Here is a 27,053-nt window from a genome sequence, read left to right on the forward strand (position 1 = left end):
CTTTTTCTTAATTCAAGAAGCCTAGTTAAATTGGCTACTTTTAAAACACAAGCTCATTTATGTCTGGGAGAGAAAGATTTCACAATGAACCTTTTAACCTAGTTGCAAACAATTGAGGGAGTTAGTGAATAAAGAGCCAGTCCATCCATCCTCACATGGGAATTCAAAGTTGAGGGCAACTCACCTGGATCTGTAACAAACTGGGGAACCTTGCTTCAAGGAAAGAATCAGGAAATTCAGCCCTTCAATAATAATCCAGCCTTATACCAACATCTAAAATATTACTCATTATAATCCTCCAAAAGTAGATATTTAGAGGTATTTGTTCTATGTTGTGGCACCATAATCTTACCAGATCATACAGCTACTGTCTCATCAGAGAGATGACTGATGGTGGTTTATCTTGGGGGCCACCACACCCCAGGGAAGCGAAGATGTTAAGAAGGAGGACCTTTCATGGTACACACAGCCAGTGTTAGGAATTGAACCCACACTATTGGCATCATACTACTGCACAAACCAACTGCCCAACAGGCTAAGCTAAACTGACCTCCATTTGTTCCATAATACATTGTTCACAGGGCAAAGGTGTGATCCAAGTATAAAATATGTCCCATCTTTTACAGTAGCCCTATTCTATTCCATGTTGTGCAACCTTTGGGCCGTTATAATACCAACAAGAACATCCCAAGAATTCAAATAGCCTGTATTAACAAGGGCTGATTCTGTAATGGTGGTAAGTGGAGCCAATTACTTTTCCTTCAGAACTGTTGAACTTCAAACACTAAAGCTCCTGAAGGGTTCAAAACAATCTAATTATTTATTTTCAGTTGTGAATGCCTGATAAATTAGCTTAAAATTCTACAGTCACAACATATGTTGTCCTTTACTGGATGCTTGATACCTTTGACCTTTGCCCTGTAGATCTTAAAGTGCATACAACTTAGGGAAACAAGATCCTGGCTTGTCCATTTTGAGAACAATGCACTGTCGTGGCAGCTGATCCTTCTGTACTTGCGCTTTTTTAAAAATTGACTCTTGAGATCCACTTAAAATACATTAAACACTCTGGACAATGGACAGAAAATGTTGTGAACACTAACACATAAGGATAAAACCCTGGCCAGTTCTATCTATTTACATGAATGGCCAGTTTTATGATATGTTATAGGATATCAGAAAATGTTACATGCTGAAGAAAAACTCCTTGTATGGAAAACATTAACGAGGAAAATTATACACTGTAAGCTATACCAAAAGGATAAGATTAAATTTTTTCCAATGTTAAATGGATTTTGCTTAGAAAAAAATCAATACTGTAAAAATATCCAAGAAAAGTTGCCAACAATTCTGTCCTACTTGAATTAGTCATTTCGAAAATATCGTTTCTATTACAATTTGATCTTAAGCTTAGCAGGATTCAATGAGCTAATTAAATGAAACTGGTCTATGTTGTGATTACTGGAGAAACTTCTGGGATCTGAAGTGTACCTAATAGAAGATGTCTGAATACATTTGTATTGGGTAAATGAAGCGATTTCCAACACTGTATCAAATCGCCGTTCCAGTGGAAAGCTGGAGTTTGAGAAAGGAGCAAAGTATGGGCCTGTGTGTAGTAACTTAAACACAGGCATATCGTTTTGTATATAAAAATACCTAAAAAGCAAGTGTATGTTAAATTTACAAAATTTTCTCAATCTAGCAAAAATATCAACAGAATTGCTCCAAAGTTGCTGAGAGTTGAGAAGGTCTCGCTCTGCGTGTTACAAAAAGCACAGTCTGACTCTAGAAAATTAAGGAATTTGAGTATTAGTGGGAAAAACAATTTGTTGAAACTTTTTGCCTTGCTCTCATCAGGACATTTTGCAAGAACAGAATTTCAAGAGGAAAATAACTGCCCCAGAAGAGAATGCTCATTGGTTAGGAAGTATACCCTAGAGCTTTCACAGTAGAGAATATACCCATTAATGCTAATTGACAGTTAACACACAGACTTTGTCAAATTTTACAACTAGGCAGGTTCATTGGTTTTAAAAATGTGTTGCTTGAAAAGCGCAGCAGTTCAGGCAGAATCAAAGGAGAAGGAGAATCGACGTTTCGGGCATAGTGCCCGAAACGTCGATTCTCCTTCTCCTTTGATTCTGCCTGAACTGCTGCGCTTTTCTAGCAACACATTTTTAAGCTCTGATCCCCAGCATCTGCAGTCCTCATTTTTTCCTAGGTTCAATGGTTGCCATGTAAGATGAACCAGTGAATGGCTGTCTCCTATATTGTTGAGTTGAAAGAGACATAATGTGTCTACATATTCTGTCCATCTGCAGAGAACAGGGCCCTGTGTATTAATATATGAAACTTGCAGCATATGCCATTAGTGTGAGCTCAAGTGACCAAAACCTGATTGTCAGCATAATTTATCACACACTCAGGATAATCCAGAAAATGTTGCCCAACTGCAGAATGACATTGAAATTCAGACATTGTGTTGTGTAAATGCCAGCTGGTAATTTAGAGAATTATCACTTTAGAAACCAAATGGTAGAAAATATGTTTTGTTTATAAAGACAAGAATAGTTTCTTCAGTCCATATATAACAATGGGAAAATATTACTTAGAATAACTTCTTATACATCATGGAGAGCAATGACTTGAGAGCCTTAATTATCTGGCCATCAGAAATAATTACTATATATATATAGGTTCAGTGTTAAGTAAACTGTACTAAAATAATGCAAGTCCACAAAAATGTAAGTAGTAAGCTTGGTGCAAAACATACAGGGACTTTAGTTGAACAAAATTATATTAGTTACTCTTAACCATACATTATGAATACAATTGGAAACTGTGTCAATGTCAATTAACAGTTTAAAGTATAAAAACCCACAAAGGAAAGCCAGCATTTTTTTTAGGTTTGATACCTTTTGTCCATTGGCTTGTGACATGATGAAACATGTGAAAGGTTTCAACCCTAAATGTGTTTCACGAAGTGATTCTAGTGACTGTAGCATTGAGGAGCAAAGTTATTGTTCATGAGGCCACGTTGTGTGGTTTGCTCGTCTGCTCGCAACAAGTACTTGAGCAGTTTACCATCTGCAGGTGGCTGCACTTGGTTTTGAAGATGAGAAAATTTAATACCAAGAAGATGCCTTTTATTCGTATCTGATCAAGATGAAAATGCATTGAAAGAACATGCCTTTGTGTTTAACCAAGTTTAAACCTGCTGTAGATTTGCACGCTGGATGTCTAACAGCATACCCACTGTCCATCGCTGCTCTGTATTCTTTGAGAAAACAGAGAAAGCTTGCTAAATAGCAAGTAAGCATTGTTATGGCAGAAGAGTTTGTATTTCACTGAAATTGGTCTTCCTGGGATTTTCTGTAATTGCAATGGATTTCAGCACTGAACTAAATTGGACTCAGTCTACAGAAGGACAACAATATCCAAAGCAATGGGGCAATCTTTTCCCTACAGTTATGGAGAGGAGGCGATAAGGTTGAAGCCACTTCCCCATGTTTGAGAAAAAATGTAGTGTACAAATCTCTACTTGCGAAAAAAAACACCTTAATTTGGAGCTTGTATTTGAGCAATCTGACTGATTTTACTCAGTAGCACTCAGTAAAATTAAGCTGCTAACCTTTCAGAGTCCCAGCTTGTTCTCTTGTCTGATGTGCTGGATCAAGCTTTGGACTTTGAATTTGACACTGGTACTTGCTCAGGTCAGAGGAAACCAAATTAAATTCGGATTAATGTGTTCAAACTCTATTCAATTTTTCCAGAGCATTTAATGGATGCAATTGCCTTTCTCTAGTCTAACAAACATCAACAGATGATATCTGGTTGCCTGCCAATCTGTAACAATGAGCTTTCAGTCAGTATAGTCAGACTCTATGTGAAAACATATAAAAAGTAAAATGCTGTAATTTTTTCTTCTCCAGTCTATGGACAGAAGAATTTAAGAATGAAATATACAGCTTAGATGCAAATGTAGTGATTAAAACTGGGTCAATTTGAAACAGATATGATATTTTCTCCCCCCAAAAATCTACGGTTGCATGGGCAGCCTGGTAGCTCAGTGGTTAGCACTGCTGCCTCACAGTGCCAGGGACGATTCCAGCCATGGGTTACTGTCTTTGTGGAGATTGCATTTTCTCCCTGTGTCTGCATGGGTTTCCTCCCACAGTCCAAGATGTGCAGGTTGGGTGAATTGGCCATGATAAATTGCCCATAATGTTAAGAGATATGTGGGGTAGATGCATTAGTCATGGGTAAATGTTGAGTTATAGGGTAGGAGAATGGGTGTAGGTGGGTTACTCTTCAGAGGGTCGGTGTGGACTTGTTGGGCCAAATGGCCTGTTTGCACACTGTAAGGATTCTATGATTCGAATTACAGACAATTTGGATTTCAAATACCATCTCAAACCATCCGAGACAACTGCAATTGATGCTATCCCACTGGTTAATTGCTTCATAAATGGATTTGTGCAGTCTAATCGTGAGCAGTTAATTTGGTCTAGAGAGAGGCACGTTCTATATTTTGCATGTGTTTTCATTGCTTGCTGTAATGTTAAACATGATCGCTTTTGCCAGGATCTCATAATGGAAAATACCAATGATGCAAAACGTGCTAAATATCAAACAGATTGAGAAAAAGTATTGCTACTAATTCAGTAGAATGAGCATACATGGGAAAATGGATAGGAACAAAGTTATTAAAACACCAAGCAATGGTGAATTCAGAAGCGATGCACATTTTACAGTTTATTATTTGATTGTGGTAAATCAATTTTGCCAGTGGGGGGACCAGATCTCGACATCTTCAAGAATGTTTGTTTGTCAGGGGCCAGTATTTAGTTCAACATGCTTCATAATAAATGCCACTTGCCTTGGACAACACCATGAATGCAAATAGAGGATCCCAAAATGATCCTTTTGTCAAAAAAAAGCCGAGCATTATTGTTTACTCTGAATGTCACAACCACTGACAACTACTCCTCGTGTTGGACAGTTCTGGAGCCATAAAGGTCTTTCAGTTCGTTTCCAATACCGTCCAAGAATTGGGAGCAGTTACGGACTTTTCATTTCTAGGGGATTCCCTTCATTTGTATTTACCATTTTTACGCCGTTCTTTTTAAGACGTCTGGCATGAGAGCTTCGACCTAAAGGTTCAGTGCATGCTCACAAAACAAATCGAGGCAAATCGAGCTGGACTTTACAGCACAAGGTTAAAAGTTGGTTGCTTTGGAAAGGCAATTAAGTGTTGTGCTTGACGAGTAGCGGTTTACTCCCAGCCAAAATCATGGCCTGTCATCTGGTAGAACTTCAGATTAAATGGCCTATAGAACTCTTTGAGCCGAAGAACAACATCCATGTCTATTTTGGGGTGAGTCCTTCCCTTTGATTTGCCGAGGCAGCGGGGCCTACTGCTACCCTCTGGCTTCTTCAGGCAAGGAAAGCCCTTGGTTTCATTAAAATAGAAGTGTTTGTCAGTAATGACTCTCTTAAGGCCCAAGAAGTCCTGCACACGGCCCATCTCGCCGGCTGGATCTGTCACGAGCCTCTCCCCGCTCACAAAGAGAATCTTGGACAGGGGGAAGTACTGAAGCCAGTTCTCCAGATGCTTGGCATAGATCCCAATGCGGATAGCACTCCACGACGTGTCGATGAGGCCCGTGCTCATGTTTTTGAACGTCAGCATTTGAAAGCTCGGGACCCCCGGATTCTTGGACAGCGTTTGTGTGTAGTCCGAAATAGCTCTGGTCACAGGGTTCCTGACCACCACAATCAGTTTGGTCTCTTTCGACATGGAAAAGATTCGCTTCGGGGCTTCCTTAGTGACAAAATAACTTGGGGTCTTCTCCATGGTGATCTGTCCTTCCAGAGTGCGAGGCATAAGGTTCCTGTGGAACAAAGAAGGAAACTAATTATCATTAAGCAACTCCCAATCAAGAGCGCAACACATCGCCTCATGTTTACATTAGTACCTGGTGATTCCGCCAAATGAATAGCAAGTGGAAGATTAAAAACCAATTAACAACTTTGTTGTCATGTTTTCTCTTCCTTAAACTCTCATGCCCTCACACTCTCCTGATCTGACATCAATTTGGACTCCTCCACTTAATTCTGATAATTACACTGCTCAATACTAAATACATGATGGAGATGGTGTGATGATACTATAGCTTTAAGAGGTTATTTTTGTCTTGGCCTTTTTAAAAAAAGAGAGATTGAATGAGAGGTGCCACGAATAAACAGCTTGTGAGATTTTGGGGTATCGTTTCTTCTTGAAAAGCTATAACAATAGGAGCAGCCTGAATGAGTGTGGTTGAGCACCCACAGAACCAGGACCTTTAATTTAGCTTCCAGCAGAAGCTGCTGGGGTTGTGAAAATCTTCCACAGCTCTTTTTGCTACAGCTGAAAGCTGGAGTTCTGTCTCTCTCTCAGAATTGATTTTCTTTCCTCTTGGATTGGAGAACTGCATGTGAGAAAATCTGTGTTTTGAAATGGCCTTTTGCCAAGTGTGTATTTATGGGGTGCTACTATATTGGCACAGTTAATTAGTATTGGGTACTGTACTATTATTTTGTTACGTTTTACAATAGTTACCCTAAATTCCTCTTTCTTTGGTTATATTTTTAACTGTTGTGTTTAAATAAATTGTGTTTTGCTTAATGCCAAGTAGTTTGACCATTTGAATTGCATTTGGAACACTGCATCTCACACTTACCTTTAAACTAACAAAACGTTAGGGTCTAGACTACCTTCTTCATATATTTTGAGAAGGTCTGCTCTGGTCCATAACAATGGAAACTACACACTGGCAAAGCCCAACTCACGTACATTTACCTGAACATCCCTTACTTCTGAAAACCATTGCTCTGCTCAAGAAAAACACATAGAATATCAAACTATTTTCTGGTCTGTTTGCGATCAGAACACAAAACAAGCCAGAGGGCCAGCTACACCAGGTTAAAGTAAAGGATAACGCTCTTCATTCTCCACAATATGTATGCCTTAGGTTTGACTTGCATTTCCAATCCTTGTGTGTTTTGAGTGACATGGTCCTCTTTGTGGAGAGATGGAGTCAGATTTTGACAAAATTATGTGGGAACTGGAAGGAGATGGCCCAAGCTCAATTCAGAGAAGCCTCAACAGAGACAGAATGAGAGACAGTAAGTGTGTATGTGTAAGTGTGTGAAAAAGACTATAGAATCCCTATAGTGTAGAAGCAGACCATCGAGTCCACACCAACCCTTCTGAACAGCATTCCACCCAGTTCCACACCCCTACAAATATGCATTTACCATGGCTAACCAACCTAGTCTGCACATCCCTGGATACTATGGGCAATTTAACACAGTGTGTTAGCTTTTATTGGTAGGGGGATTGAGTTTTGGAGCCATGAGGTCATATTGCAGCTGTACAAACTCTGGTGCGGCCGCACTAGGAGTATTGTGTATAGTTCTGATCACCGCATTATAGGAAGGATGTGGAAGCTTTGGAAAGGGTGCAGAGGAGATTTACTGGGATGTTGCTTGGTATGGAGGGAAGGTCTTATGAGGAAAGGATGAGGGACCTGAGGCTGTTTTCATCAAAGAAGAAGGTTAAGAGGTGATTTAGTAGAGACATACAAAACAATCAGTGGATTAGATAGGGTGGACAGTGAAAGCCTTTTTTCTTGGATGGTGATGGCTAGCATGAGGTTTAAATTGAGGGGTGATAGAAATAGGATAGATGTTAGAGGTAGGTTCCCCTTCAGAGAGTAGTAGGGGCGTGGAATGCCTTGCCTGCAACAGTAGTAGACTCACCAATTTTAAGGGCATTTAAATGGTCATTGGATAAACATAGGTGTAGAGTGAAAGCATTTCTATAACGCTCGGAGCTGCCTGCGTGTCTGCGTTGTTTGATATCTAATCTCTAGTGGAAGTTTTACTAACATTAATAGCATTATGTTTATAGGGAAAAAAAACTTGGATAAGGTTTGAACATGAGAAAAGGGGTTATAATCACAATTATTGCTTGTCTTCTGATGCAGAGAGTACCCAGATTTCACGCTGCCACCTCATTAATACTTGCCACGTGTAGCTAGTACCTGAATATGGAAGAATAGGAGCTAGGCTAGACCATTCAGCCCCTCCAGTCTGCTCAGCCATCCTACTCCATCATGGCTGAGCTTCCACCACAATGCCAATTTCCTGCACTGTCTCCATAACCCTTTGTGACTTTAATATTCAGAAATCAATGTTCTCGGTCTCAAAACGCTTTCATTGACTGAGATTCCACAGCTCTTTGGAATTCTTCACCACAAAAGTTCACCATCCTCTGAAGAAATTCCACTTCCTCTCTGTCCTAAATGTCCCCAACCCAGCCCACAAGCCAGTGGAAACCTCCTTACATCTGCCCTGTATTGACTTTGTTGCTACTTGTTGGAGTGATTGGAATGCAGTCAGCCAGGTGGATCTCAGAATAGGAGTTCCCTGTTTAAGGTTGTTAGCCAGGGCTTCCTCTTTGGACTAGGGTGACAGATATAAACAGCAGTGTCAGGGATTCTGCTCCCTCTAGGAACTGGCTATGAGCTAACTGGATCAGTGCCATGTATATGCACATGTAAGTAAAGGATGTCTTGGAGATGGGATACCAGCCTTTGCGTAGGCACAACACCTCTTTGTCAGAAAGCTAAGGAAATTGGGCAGGTCCATAAGGATCCCGCCAACCTTTAGTGGTGTACCATCGAAAGCATTCTATCCAAATGCATCATGGCCTGGTATGGCAACTGCCACGCCCAGCACATAAGAAACGACAGAGAGTTGTGAACACAGTCCAGTCCATGACGCAAACCAACCTCCCATCCATTGACTCCATTTACACATTCTCAGAAAGGCAGCCAATATCAAAGACCATTTCCCACCCCAGTTATAATCTCTTCCAACCTTTACTATTAGGCAGAAGATACAAATGCTAAAACACACATACCAACCAGAACAGCTTCTTGCTTGCTGTTATTAGACTGCTGAATGGACCTCTCAAATTTCAAACCTAATGTTGATCTTGTTCTTGGTGCACCTTCTCTGCAGCCGAAACATTGTATTCCTCACTCTGTTCTATCACCTGATGATCTTTGGATGGTATGATCTGCTTGTACTGCACACAAAACAAAACTTTTCACTGTACCCAGGTATATGTGGCAATAATAAATCAAATTTAAAAAAAGTTATGTCACTTGTAAAAACTATGTTTCCATGACAATAGATACAAACAGGAGTATACTACTTAGCCCTTTGAGCCTGTCTCAGCCGTTCACTAAGATCATGGCCAGTTTGCTTTCTCTCGTTCTTCTAAACTCGAAAGGCACGCCCATTCTCTTCAATCGGTCCTCATAGAAGAAGCCCACCACTCTAGAAATCAGTCTGGTGAATCTTCATTGCACTGCTTCTGTGACAGGGTCTGAGGCAAGGAGGTCAAAATTGCACAGAGTGCTCCAGGTGTAGCTTCAATGCAGCTCTATGCTGTACATTCCTGATGAAGGGCTTATGCCTGAAACATCCGTTCCCCTGCTCCTCGGACACTGCCTGACCTGCAGTGCTTTTCCAGTGCCACACGTTTCTACTTTATGCAACTTCAGTCAAACACTTTTACGCCTGCACTCAAATCTTCTTGCAATAAAGGTCAGCAGATGATGTTCCTTCCTAATTGATGGATGCATCTGAACGTTAGTTTCCACTGACTCATAAGCACGATCACTTAGGTCCCTTCGGTCAGCAGCACATCCCGATCCCACACCATTTCAGAAATGCTCTGTGTCCCTGTTTTTGCTGCTATTGTGAATACGTTTGCATGTTATATTCTACCCGCCATGTTCATGCCTGCTCACTCAGCCCCTGAATCACTTGGAAATATTTTTGTGTCTACCTCTCCAACTCACATCCCCATCAACTTGTGTGCGTTAACAGCATTGACACTATGCACACATCACAAATTTGAGGAAGGGTAGGAACCACTCATGGCAATACACTGGACAATGAGCTTGGTGCTGGATACCAATGTCTACTTCAGCACTCAGACGGTAAAGGGTGCTGCCACAGTGCTTTTCCCCAAGGTACAAAGCCCTTCTCCTGCCACTGCGCTTGCTGCCGCCTGTCACTCAGTCCAGCCTAAGCTGAGACGGTGCAGTCTGAAACCGGGCGATTTCAGAAAGGAGCTGTTCCAGGGCAAAATCTTCATCACACTCCACGGAACACCACTGTTTCACAGTGACTGAGATATCACCAAGTTAGTGCAGTGGAACAGGGAAAGGTATCTAGGAGATAGAAGCAAAGGGATGGTTTGTTAGGTTTACAGCATGCACGTTGACTTTTATGACAGTTGTGTGGAATGAATTGCCAGAGGAAGCTGTGGATACAGGTACAGTCACAAAATTTAAATGGCATTTGGATAGGCACAGGAATAGGAAAGGTTTAGAGGGATATGAAGCAACTGGAACTAGTTTGGGAGACATGGTCAGCATGTACAGGTTGGACCAAAGAGTGTGTTTCCATGCTGTATGCCTCTGTCATAGAATCCCTACAGTGTTGAAGCAGGCCATTCAGCCCATCGAGTCCACATTGGCTCTCCAGACAGCATCCCTCTCAGACCCATCCTGCTGCCTCATCCCTGTGTTTCCCATGGCTAACCCACCTAGCCTGCGCATCCCTGGACACTATGGGCAATTTGGTCTGGCCCATCCAACTAACCTGCACATCTTCAGACTGTGGGAGGAAACCCACGCAGACACAGAGAGAATGTGCAAACTCCACACAGACATTTGCCTGAGGCTGGATTCGAGCCCAGGTCCCTGGAGCTGTGAGGCAGCAGTGCTAACCACTGAGTCACCCCACCATGGACACCACGATGACAAGTGACACTGAAGAGGAAGGCTTGTGACTGCTGGGGATTGAGGGATTGGGGCTGTGTTTACTGGCAAGTGAGCTGATCATTCACAGAAATTGGGGATAAATGCTGTTTAACTCTTAGTGAAGGAGGATTTTATTTAAAATACTGCAGTCTCACATTGTCTTGCTTTAACATCCTGTCTATCCACGCGATGTAGCCAGTTTATACTTGCCTAATATGGCTGAATAGAACAAAGGCATTGGCCAACATACCCATTCCCACTCATGGCAAGAAACCTCCAAAAAAAAAGAACTTAGTAACTCCTTGTTTGCTGAGCCCCAGTATAATTTTTAATGAGCTGGTGCACAGACACCCTGAAATCTTCAAACCACTGAACAACAGTCTCACAGAGCCTCACCCTTCCAATCTTCCCTCCCTTTCAGGAGGACCTGCCCTTGTGGGTTTGGGTGCAGTTAGGAATTCAGTGGCTTGGAGAAGCGGAGTACTCGTTCTGTGGGAAATCTGTATTGGTATTCCAATGCATAAAAGGAATTTAAATCCCTACTTCAAAATGTCATTCCTTGCACACAGTGATTGCTGACATTTCCTGGGACAGAGATAGAATTTAATGCGCTTCCTATCTGGCACAATGTTTCAAGACACCTAATCATTTCCATTCCCCTGACTCCAGTCATTCCCTCCAAGTGAAATCGGGAATCTCAATGGCATCCCATTCAATCGGGAATCACACATACTTCTGGGGGGTCTTAGAATTGCAAATTCCAAAAGCGATAGTTTTTATCTTTTTTTTAATTTGAAGCAATGAAGTGGATAATACTGACCTCGGTTTGTAAACTAAACCAGCTCTTTGCTAAACATCTACATTAAACCACTTCCTCAGCGGGCGTGCAGAATAATATGGACTGGTGTTTACAACAGATGCTCAGATTTTCCAACGGTCATGTTGTTCTTTTCGTAATGTGGACGGGAGTCGGTCGGGAGCTGTGAAAAGTGTACTTCAGGGAGACATTGCATTCGTAAGGGAGCCATGATCAGAATCTCCCACCAGAAATGTGGAGCAGGGACCCCAGTGGCCAATGGGCCAGAGCAGGAGTGGGGCACTGGCTTGGAGTAGGCGTTTGGTAGAGACCATGTGGAGGCTCCCCTGTGCTGATCTGTTGCAGAGAAACTTAGGAGAGATAGATAGAGACTGTGATGTTTGTCTGTTTTAACTTTGCTTCTTGATTTTCTGACCCATGGTTGTAGCTGGAGTGTAACTATTTTTTCATTTCTTTATTCTGTAACTAAGGATTGTACCTAGGTAGCTTTGTACCTAAGATGGTGCCTGTGTTGGTGACATTGTTACACTAACTAATCTTATAACTGAAGAAAGTGTACCCAGATACCTTTATAACTAAGATGGCACTGTAAGTGGCAACTTATAAACTTTCCACTGTATTCATTTCAGTACATGTGACAATAAAGGTAATTCTAATGTAAGAATAAAGGAGTGGGGTGCCAAGAAAAGTGATGACCAATCCTTAGAAAGTCAGGCCATATTATCCACATACCAGAGTAAGCTGGGGGAAGATTCCAGTGTTTCCCCCAATATTCCATGGTCCAACTTTAAAATTGAAACAAGATTTCCTGCTCCATTTCCAACGTGTTCTACAAAATGTGGAATGGACTGGTGGTACTTGAGGGAAACAAGCATCTCGTGTCTGCTGGCAATAACACACAGGGGAGCCATTCACACAAATTACTAAAGACCATGATGATGTATCAACAAGGACAATCTTCCCAAGGTCAATCCCACACTGGGACAAGCTGCCAAAGGAAACAGTCATGGCCCCATTAGCTGAAACATCCAAGATCCAGCTTCAGATTAATTTCCCTTTACAAGTTACTTATCATCAGGACAACCATCTCAGTAGATCACATCTGGTTTAGCCAGCGCTATTCAGAAATGTCGATAGAATTTGGATAATAGTCCCCAGTGCTGACACAACCCAAAGGTGAGGGTCAAGAGCGTCAATTTCCTAGGAGTGACGATCACCAAAAATCTGTCTTGGACCTCCCACATTGATGCGACAGTTAAGACGACACAACAACGCCTCTTCTTGCTCAGGAGCCTTAGGAAGTTCAGCATATCCATAAGGACACTCACTAACTTTTACAGACACACCATAGAAAGCACTCTATTTGGGTGCATCACAGCATGGTATGCCAACTGCTCTGCCCAGCCCTGTAAGAAACTACAGAGAGTTGTGAACACAGCCCAGACCATCATGAAAGCCAACCTCCCAACCATGGACTCCATCTACACTTCACGTTGCCACGGAAAGCCTGCCAACATCATCAAAGACCTCTCCTACTCTGGTAATACTCTCTTCCAACTTCTTCTGCAAGCAGATGTTATAAAAGCTTAAGCCAACAGTTTCCTCCTTGCAGTTATTAGACTGTTGAATGGACCTGTGTAATTTCAAATCGAATATTGACCTTGCTTTTGTGCACCTCCTGTGCAGCATTAACCTTGTGCGTCCTGCTCTGTCTAAGCACCTTACGATCTGTGTCTCTTTGTGTGTTAGGACCTGCCTGTATTGCTCACAAAGCAAAACTTTTCTCTTAACTCAGCTACACATGACAACAATAAATCAAATCAAATCAACAGAAAGAAAAAGGCAGCAGATTGACAGCCAACTTTGAGAGAGAAAATGCTCATCACACTTGGTTGAGTTGAAGCATCGAGTCTTGCCTTTTGCCATTCTGCTAGACATTTGCAGATCTTGCTGTATTTTAAAAAGTTAAAGACAGCCATATGTTTGAATGCACACTTGATGCCTTTGTGAACCAGAGGCCAGTAATGCCTTGGGTTATACTCCCACCTAGTTGGCCTCACGAGGGAAAACAGGGGGAGCAGGATAATTGGTCTCTTTCCTCAGGCTGTGAGGTGAGAATCAGCCAGGCTTCTCTTTCCTGCTGGACAATGAGGTGGAGGAGCGGTGTTGGGCTGGGGTGGACTAAGTTAAAGATCACACAACACAACACCGGGTTATAGTCCAACAGGTTTACTTGGAAGCACTCGCTTTTGGGACCTGACGAAGGAGCAGTGCTCTGAAAGCCACTACTTCTAAATAAACCTGTTGGACTATCACCTAGTGTTGCATGATTTTTAACATTGCTGGACAAGGTGTGTGGATATGGTTTGGAGACAGGATCCAGCATAGCTGACAGACCTAATACAGTTTACTGGTTACTATTCAATACCTAGATACACTGAGAATACACATCCACTTGGCTGAGGTGTGGAATGCGTGCAAGAATCCAGTGAACTATTTCCTGACCTTTAGCAGAAGAAAGAATTGAAACCTTTTCAAATCATTCTATTAGGGAACTGAACCGACCTGCACTGACTAATCCATCTATAAAATAAAGCAAATTCTGTAACTGGATTTCAGCCCCCATCCAATTTCTTTTATTGTTATTTCCTGATTATTTTTCAATTTTTCTCCAGTCTCATTCTTCTGTCTGAACAGATCCAATTCACTTTCGTATCATCTATCTCAGCCCTTTAGCTCAAGTACACTGCAAGCAGCCTGTCAGCCTAGTCAGTCTGCAAGGAATCATACCTTCCCCTAAGCAGGCACAAAATATCCTCAAAATTACACTCGCGCTTGTCAAGAAAAGTGACTGCTTTATTTCATTGCAAAGTAGTTTAATGTAAATATCGTTCTGAAGAACGTGACACTGGAGTTAAACCCTTGCTAGTAGACGTTCATTCTTACCATCGCTTGCAAGGTGATAGCCCCATACTCAATTTCCATTGAAAAATAACCTCGTCTCAAATATTTATAGATCCCAATTAATTTCCAGTGAGAATGTACAGAAACAGCAAGGAAAGTCATCACCGTTATTGAGTAATACATGATTCTGTGGGCTACACATTACATTTTTCAGTCAGAAAATCATTAGATGGACACATTCACTTGTAGTTCATTTCTCTCTTACAATATGTCAACTCAGTTCCTTCTATCCTCTCACTCAGACTGTTCTCCTCCCACGTTACCATGCCTCTGTGGCCCAACGCTTCACAAACCTTTGCTTTGTACCTCTGATTGTGGTCTAGGTTGGTCAGTCAGAGAATTGTCACAATCAGTTACTTTGGTGACAGCAGCAAATACAGGGAGAGCGTGAACTCTGAAAAATTTCAGCCGGGAAGATTTCATTTGGGCTGTCTCTATAAATCCTGCTTAATGTCATCATGCTGGCCCGTAAAAAATAAAGGTTAATAGATAACTCCATCTCCTGGAGGCTTTTTATATTCTATTTCATGTACTCTGGTTCCAATACATCACATTCAGAAATAGTTCGGAATAGTATTTTATCTACTTATTGAGCATGAATTGGAAAATCAGTTAAGTCATTTCAAAAAAAACTTGCCTTTTGCAATATGCAGCCTCATTTTTTGTTCTGCAACTGGAAAACAACCTTCCTGTGTCTCTTTTATGATAAGCTGGTATACTACTTGAATTCTCACAATGAGCTCGGATTTAAGAACCTCTGAATTACCTCACATTTCAGAGCTTGACCTTCAACCCAGGTATCCTATTGGAAGGATGTCATGAAAGTTGAAAGGGTTCAGAAAAGATTTACAAAGGTGTTGCCAGGATTGGAGGGTTTGAGCCACAGGGAGAGGTAGAGTAGGCTGGGGCTAATTTCCCTGGAGCGTCGGAGGTTGAGTGAGGTTTATAAAATCAAGAGGGGCATGGATAGGGTAAATAGACAAGCTCTTTTCCCTCAGGTGGGGGAGTCCAGAACTAGAGGGTATAGGTTCAGGGTGAAAGGGTAAAGATTTAAAAGGGATGACAGGTGCAACGTTTTCACACAGAGGGTGGTGTGTGTATGAAATGAGCTGCCAAAGAAGAGGTGGAGGCTGGTATCATTACAACATTTAGCATGCATCTGGATGGGTATATGAATAGGAAGGGTTTCGAGGGATATGGCAAATGGGACTGGATTAGGTGAGGATATCTGGTTGGTATGGATAAGTTGGACCGAAGGATCTGTTTCTGTGCTGCATATCTCTCAGATTCTATGATCCCCAAATCCAACAGCCTTCAGAATCTTACCCCCTTTTTATTCCAATTTAGTTACTTTTTCCCACACTATTTGCTTCCCAGCACTGGCCATTTCAAATATTCACTGTGGAAAGTGTCTGTACACCTTCGCTCTGCTAAGTTTGATCTCTTTGTTATACTTACTGCTATCATACAGTAAGTCCTTTACCTAAGAACAATGCGTTTTGTGTAGCCACTCGACAGCTACAGTGTATCTTCTGCCAGTAACCACTACAAGGCTAAGATTTGTGATTAGGAGGGGAGTCAAGGGTTGGGGGAAAAGCCAGCAGGGTTGACGCGAGGAGTGTCAGATCAGACATGACCCTATCGAATGGTGCATCAGGCTCAAGGGGCTGAACGGCCTACTCCTGTTCTTATTTCTTATGGTCTTAAGCCTCATAGAATTCACACAAACTCCATGAAACATATTTGCATTGAATGTATGTAATCGGTGGAACATCTTGAATGATATCCCTTCAGTCTACCCTGATCACCTAGACAATCCAACAGTCTTAAACCTCTCCTTTTGATTCAAATTCCTTGAATGAGGTGACTGCCTAGCTGACCCTTTTCCACATTGCCTCAGTCATCTCCTTAGCAAGTGGTAGGGGGAGGAAGTGGGAGTATGGCATGGAGATAGTGGATCAGCCATGATCATATTGAAAAGCAGGGTAGACTTGAAGGGCCTGCTCCTAATTTCTATATAACCTCGCTGTGGTGTCGTGACCACAGCTGGGTGATACTTTCCCAGATGACCACTCCTGGCTCCTTCTGGCATTTGCCATCTTTACCAGTATGTGGTACTGGGTAAGGGGTGTTTGCACCCTGCGGCTCCCACATACAACTTTGATTATCTATTTCTAACTGGATCTTCAAACTACTTTAGGAACTGCCAAAAGCTTGAACCAGTGATCCCTATAATTCTGTGCTGATCTGCCACACCAGCCAGTCAGAGCATATTACGTGCACAGTTCCCAGTTCAGAGCTTTTTTTTAATCTTACAGACTAATTGCTTGAGTGAACTCTAACTAATGCACACAAAATACTTATTCAAGCTATTGCTTTCTGTGTTAATTTCCTGGTTTATGAATTTTTGGCCAAGTGGATAGATGGAACCACACCTCAGTGTCTACTCAATGACATTTGACTCAGTTGCCAGAAAGAGCATTCAAATTCTTCTTTTATTTAAAGGCAGTTCCTCATATCCTGAAGCAGTCCATATACAAATGCAGCAAAGTTAAGACAACATCCAAGCTTATGCTGATGAACTGCAATTAGCAGTTGTGCCACACAAGTGCCAGTCATTGACCATCTCCAACAAGACAGAATTCAACTATCCATGACAATCAATGATGGCATTACAATCATTGAATCATTGACTGTCAACATGCTGGGGGTTACTATTGGCAGGAAATTGACTTAGACTTGCCAAATGAATACAAAGGCTACGAGAGCAGGTCAGAGGCTAACCACCTAGTAGGCAGTCCCTCACCTCCTGGCTCCGCAAACCCTAGTCCACCAGCTACAAGGCACAAATCAGGAGAGTGATTGAACACTCTCCACTTGCCTGGATAAGTGCAACTCTCACAACACTCAAAAAGCTGGGCACCATCCAGGCCAAAGCTGCCCACTTGATTGGTATCACATTCGCCACTTCCTTCACTACCAGCACGGTGGCAGGAGAGAGTACCATCTACACGGCACATTGCGGTAATTCACCAAGGATGCTTCTTCCAAACCCCTAGCCTCTATCATCTAGAAGGACGAGGGCAGCAGAACACCACCGCCTCCACACTCGCCTCCAAATTACTCACCATTCGAGTTGGAAGTACGTTGCCACTCTTTCACTCCTGCTGGGTCAAAATACCTGAATTCTCATTCTAACTACACTGTGGGTGTACCAACGGACACAGCAGTTCACCAAAACTGCTCACCCCCACCCACTTAATAGCAATTGCCGGATGGACAGTTGACATTGATCTACCTAGTGACAGCCACATCCCATGAAATGAGTGGCCAAAGGTAGTGGTTGCCAAATGCTTTCCGCAAAGAAATTTAAGGCCTTCACTCCACAGAGGGCTGCAGTTCACTAATACCACGCATTACACACTTCAATTCTGATTTTAATCTATCATCCATGATAATAGCAACCAAATAAATGCAATTAGTGGCTGCTGGTGACGATGGAATCACTACCACATGTAGCTCAGATGCACTTAAGGGAATGCCAGAAGAGAGATAAGAAAGAACAGGAAGGTAGACTGATAGAAATAAATGAAGCTGGGTCTAAAAGAGTCACAGGGAGCACATACAGTAAGATGGACTGATTGTGCTCCACAATTGTATGTCGACAATGGTTGCTGTGCGAGAATTAGAGCTGAGCAATCTCTGTGGCTGCCAGAATCACTCTGTTTTGGGTTAATGCCAACGTGTGCGGTTCCTCAAGACAGGCCCTACATGAGAAGTATTCTTCGACCCTGTTGCCTGAAATGACTCATCTCTATCCATGCCCTGTGCTGGACTGCAGCACACTGAAACATGAAGGCATCCCACTGGGACTAGGGAAAACATTCCCACCAACAAAATAATCCACAACAATCCTAATGATAAAAGGTCCTAGTTGGTGACTATTAATTAGGCAACTTTGACCCCAACCCCTCTGTTTCAATTCACTCCCTTGTTACTTATCTTGGCAGCAGGCACCTATATAATCTGGAAATAGCAAATTGTGTGGCTTGCCCTGCAGTTTAAACCAAAAGAAAGGTTGAAAGTGCCAAAGGCAGCCAAAATAAATGAAATAACAGGCATTTTGATGGAACCCAAGGGCCTTGTAAAATAACTAAATGGTACATTGTCTGTTTGTGATGTAGTTTCAAAGGCTCATCAGCAATTTACAAACATAGCAGTGCACACAGCAGCAAGACCTCAGACACACTGAGAAACTAAAAAGTTTGAAGATGCAACAGGCTGAATATCCAAGTCTTAGCTCAAAGTCACTTTTGAGCTATTAATTGGGGATGTCCGTATCAGGCAAGTGTAGCCCGATCTGTCATGAGTTTTCAGAAATAGGAACAGGAGGCGGCTGATTGGCTCCCTCAAACCTGCTCCGCCATTTGATAGGATCATGGCTGATCTGACATTCCACACGTCTGCTCTCCTGCCTTTTCTCCATAACCCTCGGTTCCCTGACTGATCAAAAATCTCTCTGTCTCAGCCTTAAATATACAAAAGAATGGTAGGTGAGAAGGAGGAGGGCCCTATTGTTGGTGTGGGAGGGAAGGGAGGGGGTTAGGTGTATCCAATGAATGTGCACAGTGGTGTATGTTTCTGCTCCAGTTCAATCTCCCCCACTGACCAGATGTGAGGCAAAGGAAAATCAGCCATTTATGCTCATTGTCGATTGTTTGGGAAAACCCCATCTGGTTCATTCAGGGAAGGGGAAACTACCATCCTTACCTGGTCTGGCCGACATGTGACTCCAGACCCACAGCAATGTGGTTGATGCTTAACTGTCCTTTGAGCAATAAATGCTGGCTTAGCCAGCGACACCCTCATCCCATGAATGAATAAAAAGAAGCTATAAGCTTGCTGGAAGAGAATGGTTTCCAATGTTGCAAACCCTGACTCTCCTCTGTGCTACATTAACAAACAAAAACACATTGTCCAGCAATGTTACAATGTGCTGATTTGGATAAAGCGAGCCTAGAATATTTCAGAAGATCAAAAACAAACCCCATTACACCACTAAATGCAAACCAAAGAAATCAGCAGTAAGTTAGTGGTAATAGCTACCCATGGTGCAGAATCTCTGTCTCTCCAATTGTTGGTCCACTCCACAAGGTTAAGACTGTAGGGTTAGACACACAATGCTATAAAATGTGCTTCATGCTGCATTACAGGAATTCACCACCTCTGTCATGACCAGAGGTCAGACCCTTGATGTACTGTGGAATTTATAAAGAATGTTAATTCCAAAGTGTGCCATCGAAAAGAGGGTTGATACAGTCCAAAATGGTCAGAGGTATAAATATAACTGATGCCTGGGGGTGGGGAGGGGGGGAGAGAGAGAGAGAGAGACCCACAAGGCAAAAGGAACTTTAAATACAGTCCTTCAAAATGGTGAAAGAAACAATCCAAAAGAGACTGCACTGTGATCACTTGAGGTAATGAGGAGCTAGCACACCTCTGCTCAAAAATGAGCCACCCAACCCTCTGTGGATTAATGTTCCAAATTGCAGATACATTTCATGTTTTTGTCTTTGAGGAATACACAAGGATTGGAGTTAAACAGCCAATTTCAACACTACAGGAGGGTGCCAGAGGGACTGCATGTTCTCATGTGCACCAGCCTGGGTTCAAGTGTTCACATGTTGTGAAGATCACAACAAAAGAACTATCCCCTCGTCACCTGTGTTCATGAGGTGGAGGTGCCGGTGTTGAACTGAGGCGGACAAAGTCAGAAAACACACAACACCAGATTATAATCCAACAGGTTTATTTGAAGTGCCAAGCTTTCAGAGCGCTGCTTCTTCATTAGATGAAGTGACTTCTGGGCAGCGTCATCCAGGGACGATCCCAACCTGAACTTAATTCCAATGAGTTTGCTAAAGGAGCAGGACATCACTAACCTGTGTAATGAGTGGACTTCCCTCCTCTAAAGCCACTGGGAGCACCGTGATTCTGTCCAAGGGTCAGAAATCTCTGAAATTCCACAAGTCAATGTCCATCAAATGAATAGATTAAAACAAACTCTATAGCATAGCCCCATAGTGACTGTTCAAGTTCCAGGATCATTTAAAACATGTTAATTCAGTTGCAATGGTAACTGATCCATTGTAAAGGTTTGAGAAAGTTGATATCCAATATAATCCTTCATTAATTGTTGCAAAGTAGCATGTCAAAAAGTAGTCTCCTTGTCTGTACAGACTGATGACACAAATGGTAAAGATTAAGATTATGAAGTCTTTTTAAAATTATTGCATTATTTCTGTTTAAATTAATCAAAATGTTTTGCCAAATGGCACTAATGAAGATAAGATGATAGCAGCTATCACTGTTCTCAGTCACAGCCCAATTAAACTCTCACAGATGGACTGTACATAGCAGGGAGTCCTTGCAAATCATGTCACAATGTAGCAAATAAATCCCAAATAAATCCCCCCTTAAGGATGCTGTTAATTCCAAATATTTTGACCATTTCTGATTATTAACCTAAAATTTGCTGCAAGCTTCTCTGTTTATCCCCATTGGAATAAATGAGACAACTGACTGGGAAATGGTGTTTTAGCTGGAACGCCTTGATGGTAACTAAGGGAGACAACCAGAGCAACTTCAGTGTTTGAATCAAGACTTTGAAAACGATTTGTTTGCGTTTTTGTGATGGATGAAATTTAATGGGCTGTGGCTGTATCACAGATTCCACCTCAGGCAAAAACTGAGTTCTCAATATTGGCTTGTTCACTAATGATTTTTCTGCACTGTAGCCAGTAGGATACTAGGTCTACAGACATGCTGAGCTAGCTTTCCCTAGCTACCAGTCACTGCTTTTGCAGCTTAAATCCAGCTTCCCTGCCATTGGCAACCACTTTAATCCCCTTGTTGACCAATGGAGTGCCAAAGCTTCAAAGTGTTGGTGTGAAACTCGACAGATAAAGACTTTCTTGACAGCTCTAACATTTACATGCACAGAAAATACTGGCTTTATGCCTTCTCCCATCTAAACTGGGAGCTAACAGGGATAAGTGTTAAAGGTAATCGCTTTCTTCTGACCTCTTACTTTTAACGTTTTCTTCCCCTCCCCTTCTAAAGATACAAAATGAGACATTATCCGCTGCCTGGAAGCTTATTCTTTGCTACCAACCTTCTCCATGAAAGTTTGCATGCTATTCAAGAGCGACAGTGCCACGATTGAATCTGATCTTGCCCAAACCTTGGCATCCACAAACAAAGCTTCCTCGTGGCACCAACCAGATAGAAATCAGAAGCAAGAGCTTCCCTTCCTTAGCCTGGGGCAACCAAGATCAAGGATAGCTTCCAGGTTGGCACTCTTGCAGAGAATTGCAAACATTGTACAAGGCAGGAAGGGTACTGGTTTGTAGGAATGATTTCCAATGAACTCTTACATATTCCTCATGGAATCTTTGGATGGGGCCCCTTACTTTCTTTTTAAAGATCTTATTCTTCCCAAAGTTTTATGTTCAGTCGACATATTTGCGGCCACATATGACCATCATGCAAGTCAAATTCCTGACCTAGAATTTTGGACATGTGTTATGCTCACAAATATGAGGGGTGCAATTTGCCATAGCCTTTTAGAGTTAGAGGCCAAGGGCACAGAAAAAAAGACCCTTCAGCCCATCAAATCTGTACCGGTCAAAAACAACCCAATTACTCTAACAAAAACAGAAATTGTTGGAAAAGCTCAAAAGGTCTGGCAGCATCTGTGGAGAGAAACCAGAGTTAACATTTCAGGTCCCATGACCCTTCTTCAAAATGTTAACTCTGATTTTTCTCCACAGATGCAGCCAGACTTGCTGAGCTTTTCCAGTAATCTCTGTTTTTGTTTCTCATTTACAGTATCCGCAGTCCTTTGGGTTCCAATTACTCTAACCCCATTTTATAACTATCTATTGATTTCTCTGTTTTAACACAGATCCAGTTGATCCCCAAGTTACACAGAAACAAAAACAGAAGTTGCTGGAAAAGCTCAGCAGGTCTGGCTGCATCTTCGGAGGACATTTCCAGTCTGGTGACCCTTCTGAGGGTCCGAAACTTTAACTTTGATTTCTCTGCACAGATGCTACCAGACCTGTTGAGCTTTTCCAGCAATTTCTGTTTTTGTTTCTGACTTACAGCATCCACAGTTCTTTCAGTTTTTATTCCCCAAGTTACACAGACTCATAACTAATTTCTCTCCAAATGCTTGCTGCTGAGAAGTCTTCTTCAGTTGATGACACAGGAAATGTTTCATGCAATTTTTTGGAGGTTCAGTATCTATAAAAGCATTTATCCTGCAGCATATTTTATGCTTCCTCAAATGTACTTTACAGCATAGAAGAAGTTGCATCAAAGCTAGCCAAAGATGTGGAACTAATGTGCATCAATGATGGTTGAAACTTTCATTTTAATATTCAGAGGAACTGTGGGTTCCACACTTCCCTGAATCTTGGGCCTTGTTTGGTCACACTGATATGGCCCATTATAGTTCCACGTACACAAAAGATCTTTATTAGAAATTCAAACATACCTTTACCATCCACCCCAGCAACATCCTTGTAAATCTCTTCTGAACCCTTTCAAGTTTAATATCTTCCCTATCGGAGAAATGAACGCAATATTCCAAGTGTGGCCAATTGTGATTTTAAAGTTTAAGGTGAGAGGGATAAGATTTAAAAGGGACCCGAGGGGCACCTTTTTCACACAGAGGGTACTGCGTGTATGGAACGAGCTTCCAGAAGAAGTGGTGGAGGCTAGTAAAAACATTAATTACAACATTTTAAAGACATCTGGATGGGTGCATGAATAGGAAGGGTTTAGAGGGATATGGGCCAATGCTGACAAATGGGACTAGATTAATTTAGGATATTTGGTTGGCATGGACGAGTTGGAGTGAGTGGTCTGTTTCCGTGCTGTACAACTCTATGGCTGTATCCAGATTACAGGCCAATTGAAATCAGTTTAACATAGTGTTACCTGTCTGGCTTTTCCAGTTGCAAACAGGACGAGTGGAACAAACTGCTTATTTTAGGGAGTGGCACCTTCATAATGTCTAGATGGCATGTTTCCATCACAGTAGACATGAAAAGTATAGGTAACGACACAATAAGTACAAATTACTACGGAAAAAAGAAACAGGTGCCCTAGGCTTTCTTAGTTGTAAAGATCAGTTGTGTTTTATTGCATACTTCTCAAATATGTAATAGAAATTTGAACCAATTTCACAGCATATATTTTCACATCAGATTAGAGGGCTGTCATGAATTAGAGACTGAGGACTTGGTTTAAACTTCCTGCAGAAACACAAATTAGCTGAGCCCTGCTGCATTTCACTGCAGGTGCCTGACCTGCTAACAGAAGTTATTCGGTGGGATCACCTCTACTGTCAGCACCAACCTGCCGCCTGTGTTTCTCACACTAAAGCAGTTTAAGACACACAGCAGATTTGCCGTCCATAAAGGGGAGCTGGAGCCCAAGTCAAAACTAAAACAAACAACATGCAAACAGAAGAATAGCTGGGACAAGGAGCAGAGAGACACTATAAATGAAATCACAAACAGCTGAAAAAATAGTAGCAAGGCAGCTGATTGTATTTGTCGCTGAGTTACTGCAACATTTAGATTAGATTAGATTAGATTACTTACAGTGTGGAAACAGGCCCTTCGGCCCAACAAGTCCACACCGCCCCGCCGAAGCGCCACCCACCCATACCCCTACATCTACCCCTTACCTAACACTATGGGCAATTTAGCATGGCCAATTCACCTAACCTGCACATCTTTGGAGTGTGGGAGGAAACCGGAGCACCCGGAGGAAACCCACGCAGACACGGGGAGAATGTGCAAACTCCACACAGTCAGTCGCCTGAGGCGGGAATTGAACCCGGGTCTCTGGCGCTGTGAGGCAGCAGTGCTAACCACTGTGCCACCGTGGTAGAAGGATGAGAAAAAGAGTAAACAATTTGATAATAACCAGACTTAGATTAAAGGATAAATATTGGAGAGAACTTCCTTGCTCTTATGAAATATTTTCATGGAAGATTTAGTATTCACCTGAGAGAACAGACGCAGAGCATTAGTTTGGTGTTTCATTCTAAAGTTGACATCTTTGATAATGCTGTACCTCCTCAGTATTGCCCTACTGAGTGTCAACAGGAGTTCTGTGCTGGAGTGGTGTACAATAGACTCTTGCCTGCACTGGTTCTATTACTTAGTGTCAACCTCCTGTCCGTTCTCTATATCCCTGCTCACTATTTCTATCCAAACAATCATCTCATGTCCTTTTGAAAGCCTCAGTTGAACCTGCCTCCACCACATTTCCAGACAGTGCCCAAACTACTCAGAGTCATAGATTTATAGTGATGTACAAAAGAAATGACTATGTTCTCTCAGTCCTGTTCATTTTATGAGCAGGAACAGCCTCTTCCCAACTCCTCAAAATTTAACTCTCTGATTCCTGGGGCCATTCTTAGTTATAGAGTCAAAGGGTCATACAGCATGGAAACAGACTGTTCAGTCCAACCAATCCATGCCAAACATAATCCCAAACTGAACCAGTCCCACTTGCCTGCTCCTGGCCGATATCCCTCCAAACCTTCCCTATTCATGTACTTACCAAAATGTTTTTTAAATGTTGTAATAATGCCCACATCCACCACTTCCTCAGGAAGTTCATTCTACACATGAACCACCCTCTATGCGAAACATTTGCCTCTCATGTCCTTTTTTAAATCTCTCCCCTCTCACCTTAAATATGTGCCCCTGTCTTGAAATGCCCCATCCTGAGGAAAAAAAATACTTGCCATTAACCCTATCTATACCCCTCATGATTTTATAAACCTCTATAATGTCACCTCTCAACCTCCTTGTGCTCCACAGAAAAAAAACGTTCCAGCCTATCCAGCCTATCCTTATAACTCAAACCTTCCATCGAGGTCTAATAGGTGTCTCCTACCAGTTCAACATCACCATCAGCTCTTGTGCTCTATGCCCCTAATAATGCCCCCTTATGGGCAGCACGGTGGCTCAGTGGTTAGCACTGCTGCCTCACAGCCTAGGGACCCAGAGTCAATATCACTCTCTGATGACTGTCTTTGTGGACTTTGGACATTCTCCTCGTGTCTGCATGAGTTTCCTCCGGGTGCTCTGGTTTCCTCCCACAGTCCAAAGACGTGCAGGTTAGGTGAACTGGCCATGCCAAATTTCCCATAGTATTAGGTGCATTAGTCAGAGGAAATAGGTCTGGATGGATTACTCTTCAGAGAGTTGATGTGGATTTGTTAGGCCAAATGGCCTGTTTCCACACTGTAGGGAATCTAATCATCTAATCTAAAGCTGAGAACATTGTATGCTTTATTAACTGCTCTCTCCAGATGTCCTGCCACCTTCAATGATCTGGGTATACATAGACCAAGAACCCTTACTTTAAAACTGCTCCTCTATTTCATATTGTCTTTTAATGTTCTTCTGACCAAAATGACTGTTTGCACTTCTGCATTGAAATTTATCTGGCACCTCCACCAATTTATCAATGTCCTTTTGGAATCTCGCACTGTCCTCCTCACAGATTACAACCCTCCCAGGTTTTGTGTCATCAGTAGTGTTTGAAATTGTCCCTTGCACACCAAGATCCAGATCGTTAATATACATCAGAAAAAGCAAGGTCCCAACATTGACTCCTATGGAGGATTCCACTACAAACCCTCCTCCAGCCCAAAGTCACAATCATAGACCCTACAGTGTGGAAGCAGTCCATACTGACCCTCCAAAGAGCATCTCTCCCAGAGCCAACCCCAGCCCTCTACCTTATCCTTCCATTTCCTATGGTTACCCTACCTAGCCTGCACACAACAGGGAATTCGGCATGGCCAACCCACCTAGATTCGATTCCCTACAGTGTGGAGACAGGCCCTTTGGCCCAACAAGTCCACACCGACCCTCCGAAGAGTAACCCACTCAGACCCATTTCCCTCTGACTAATGCACCTAACACTATGCACCTAACTTAGCATGGCCAACTCACCTGGCTTGCACATCTTTGGACCATGGGAGGAAAGCGGAGCACCAGGCGGAAATGTCGGCTATTCTCAGCTAATGGTGACCTTGATAACCATCGTAGTACTCTAATGGTCCTTCCTGGTTACATGGCATCAAACTCTAATTAGCTTTGGAAGGAGCTGAGCAAACCACTCAGTTCCAGGGCAATTTAGGATGGGTAAAAAAATACCAGCCTTGCCAGCAATGTCCACAACCCATGAAAGAATGAAAAAAGAAATCAGATTGCAAGCTTCAGTTAACTTTGTAAACTAAAATCTGTTTCACACTAAATAACTGAGTATCATTAAACCAACACTATTCT

General features: G+C 42.3%; 1 protein-coding gene across 1 annotated transcript in view; it reads right to left on the minus strand.

Moving 5' to 3' along the window:
* Positions 1–2,533: 2,533 nt before the first annotated feature.
* The window catches only part of LOC140464388 (heparan sulfate glucosamine 3-O-sulfotransferase 3A1-like), a 194,669-nt gene continuing 170,149 nt past the window's right edge, over positions 2,534–27,053 (minus strand). Inside the window, exon 2 of the mRNA XM_072559380.1 lies at positions 2,534–5,894. Coding sequence (XP_072415481.1) covers positions 5,276–5,894 — 619 coding nt within the window. The 3' untranslated portion in view covers positions 2,534–5,275. The remainder of the gene's footprint in view (positions 5,895–27,053) is intronic.

This window comes from Chiloscyllium punctatum, chromosome 40 (assembly GCF_047496795.1).
Source record: "Chiloscyllium punctatum isolate Juve2018m chromosome 40, sChiPun1.3, whole genome shotgun sequence".
In the NCBI taxonomy this organism is placed as follows: Eukaryota; Metazoa; Chordata; class Chondrichthyes; order Orectolobiformes; family Hemiscylliidae; genus Chiloscyllium; species Chiloscyllium punctatum.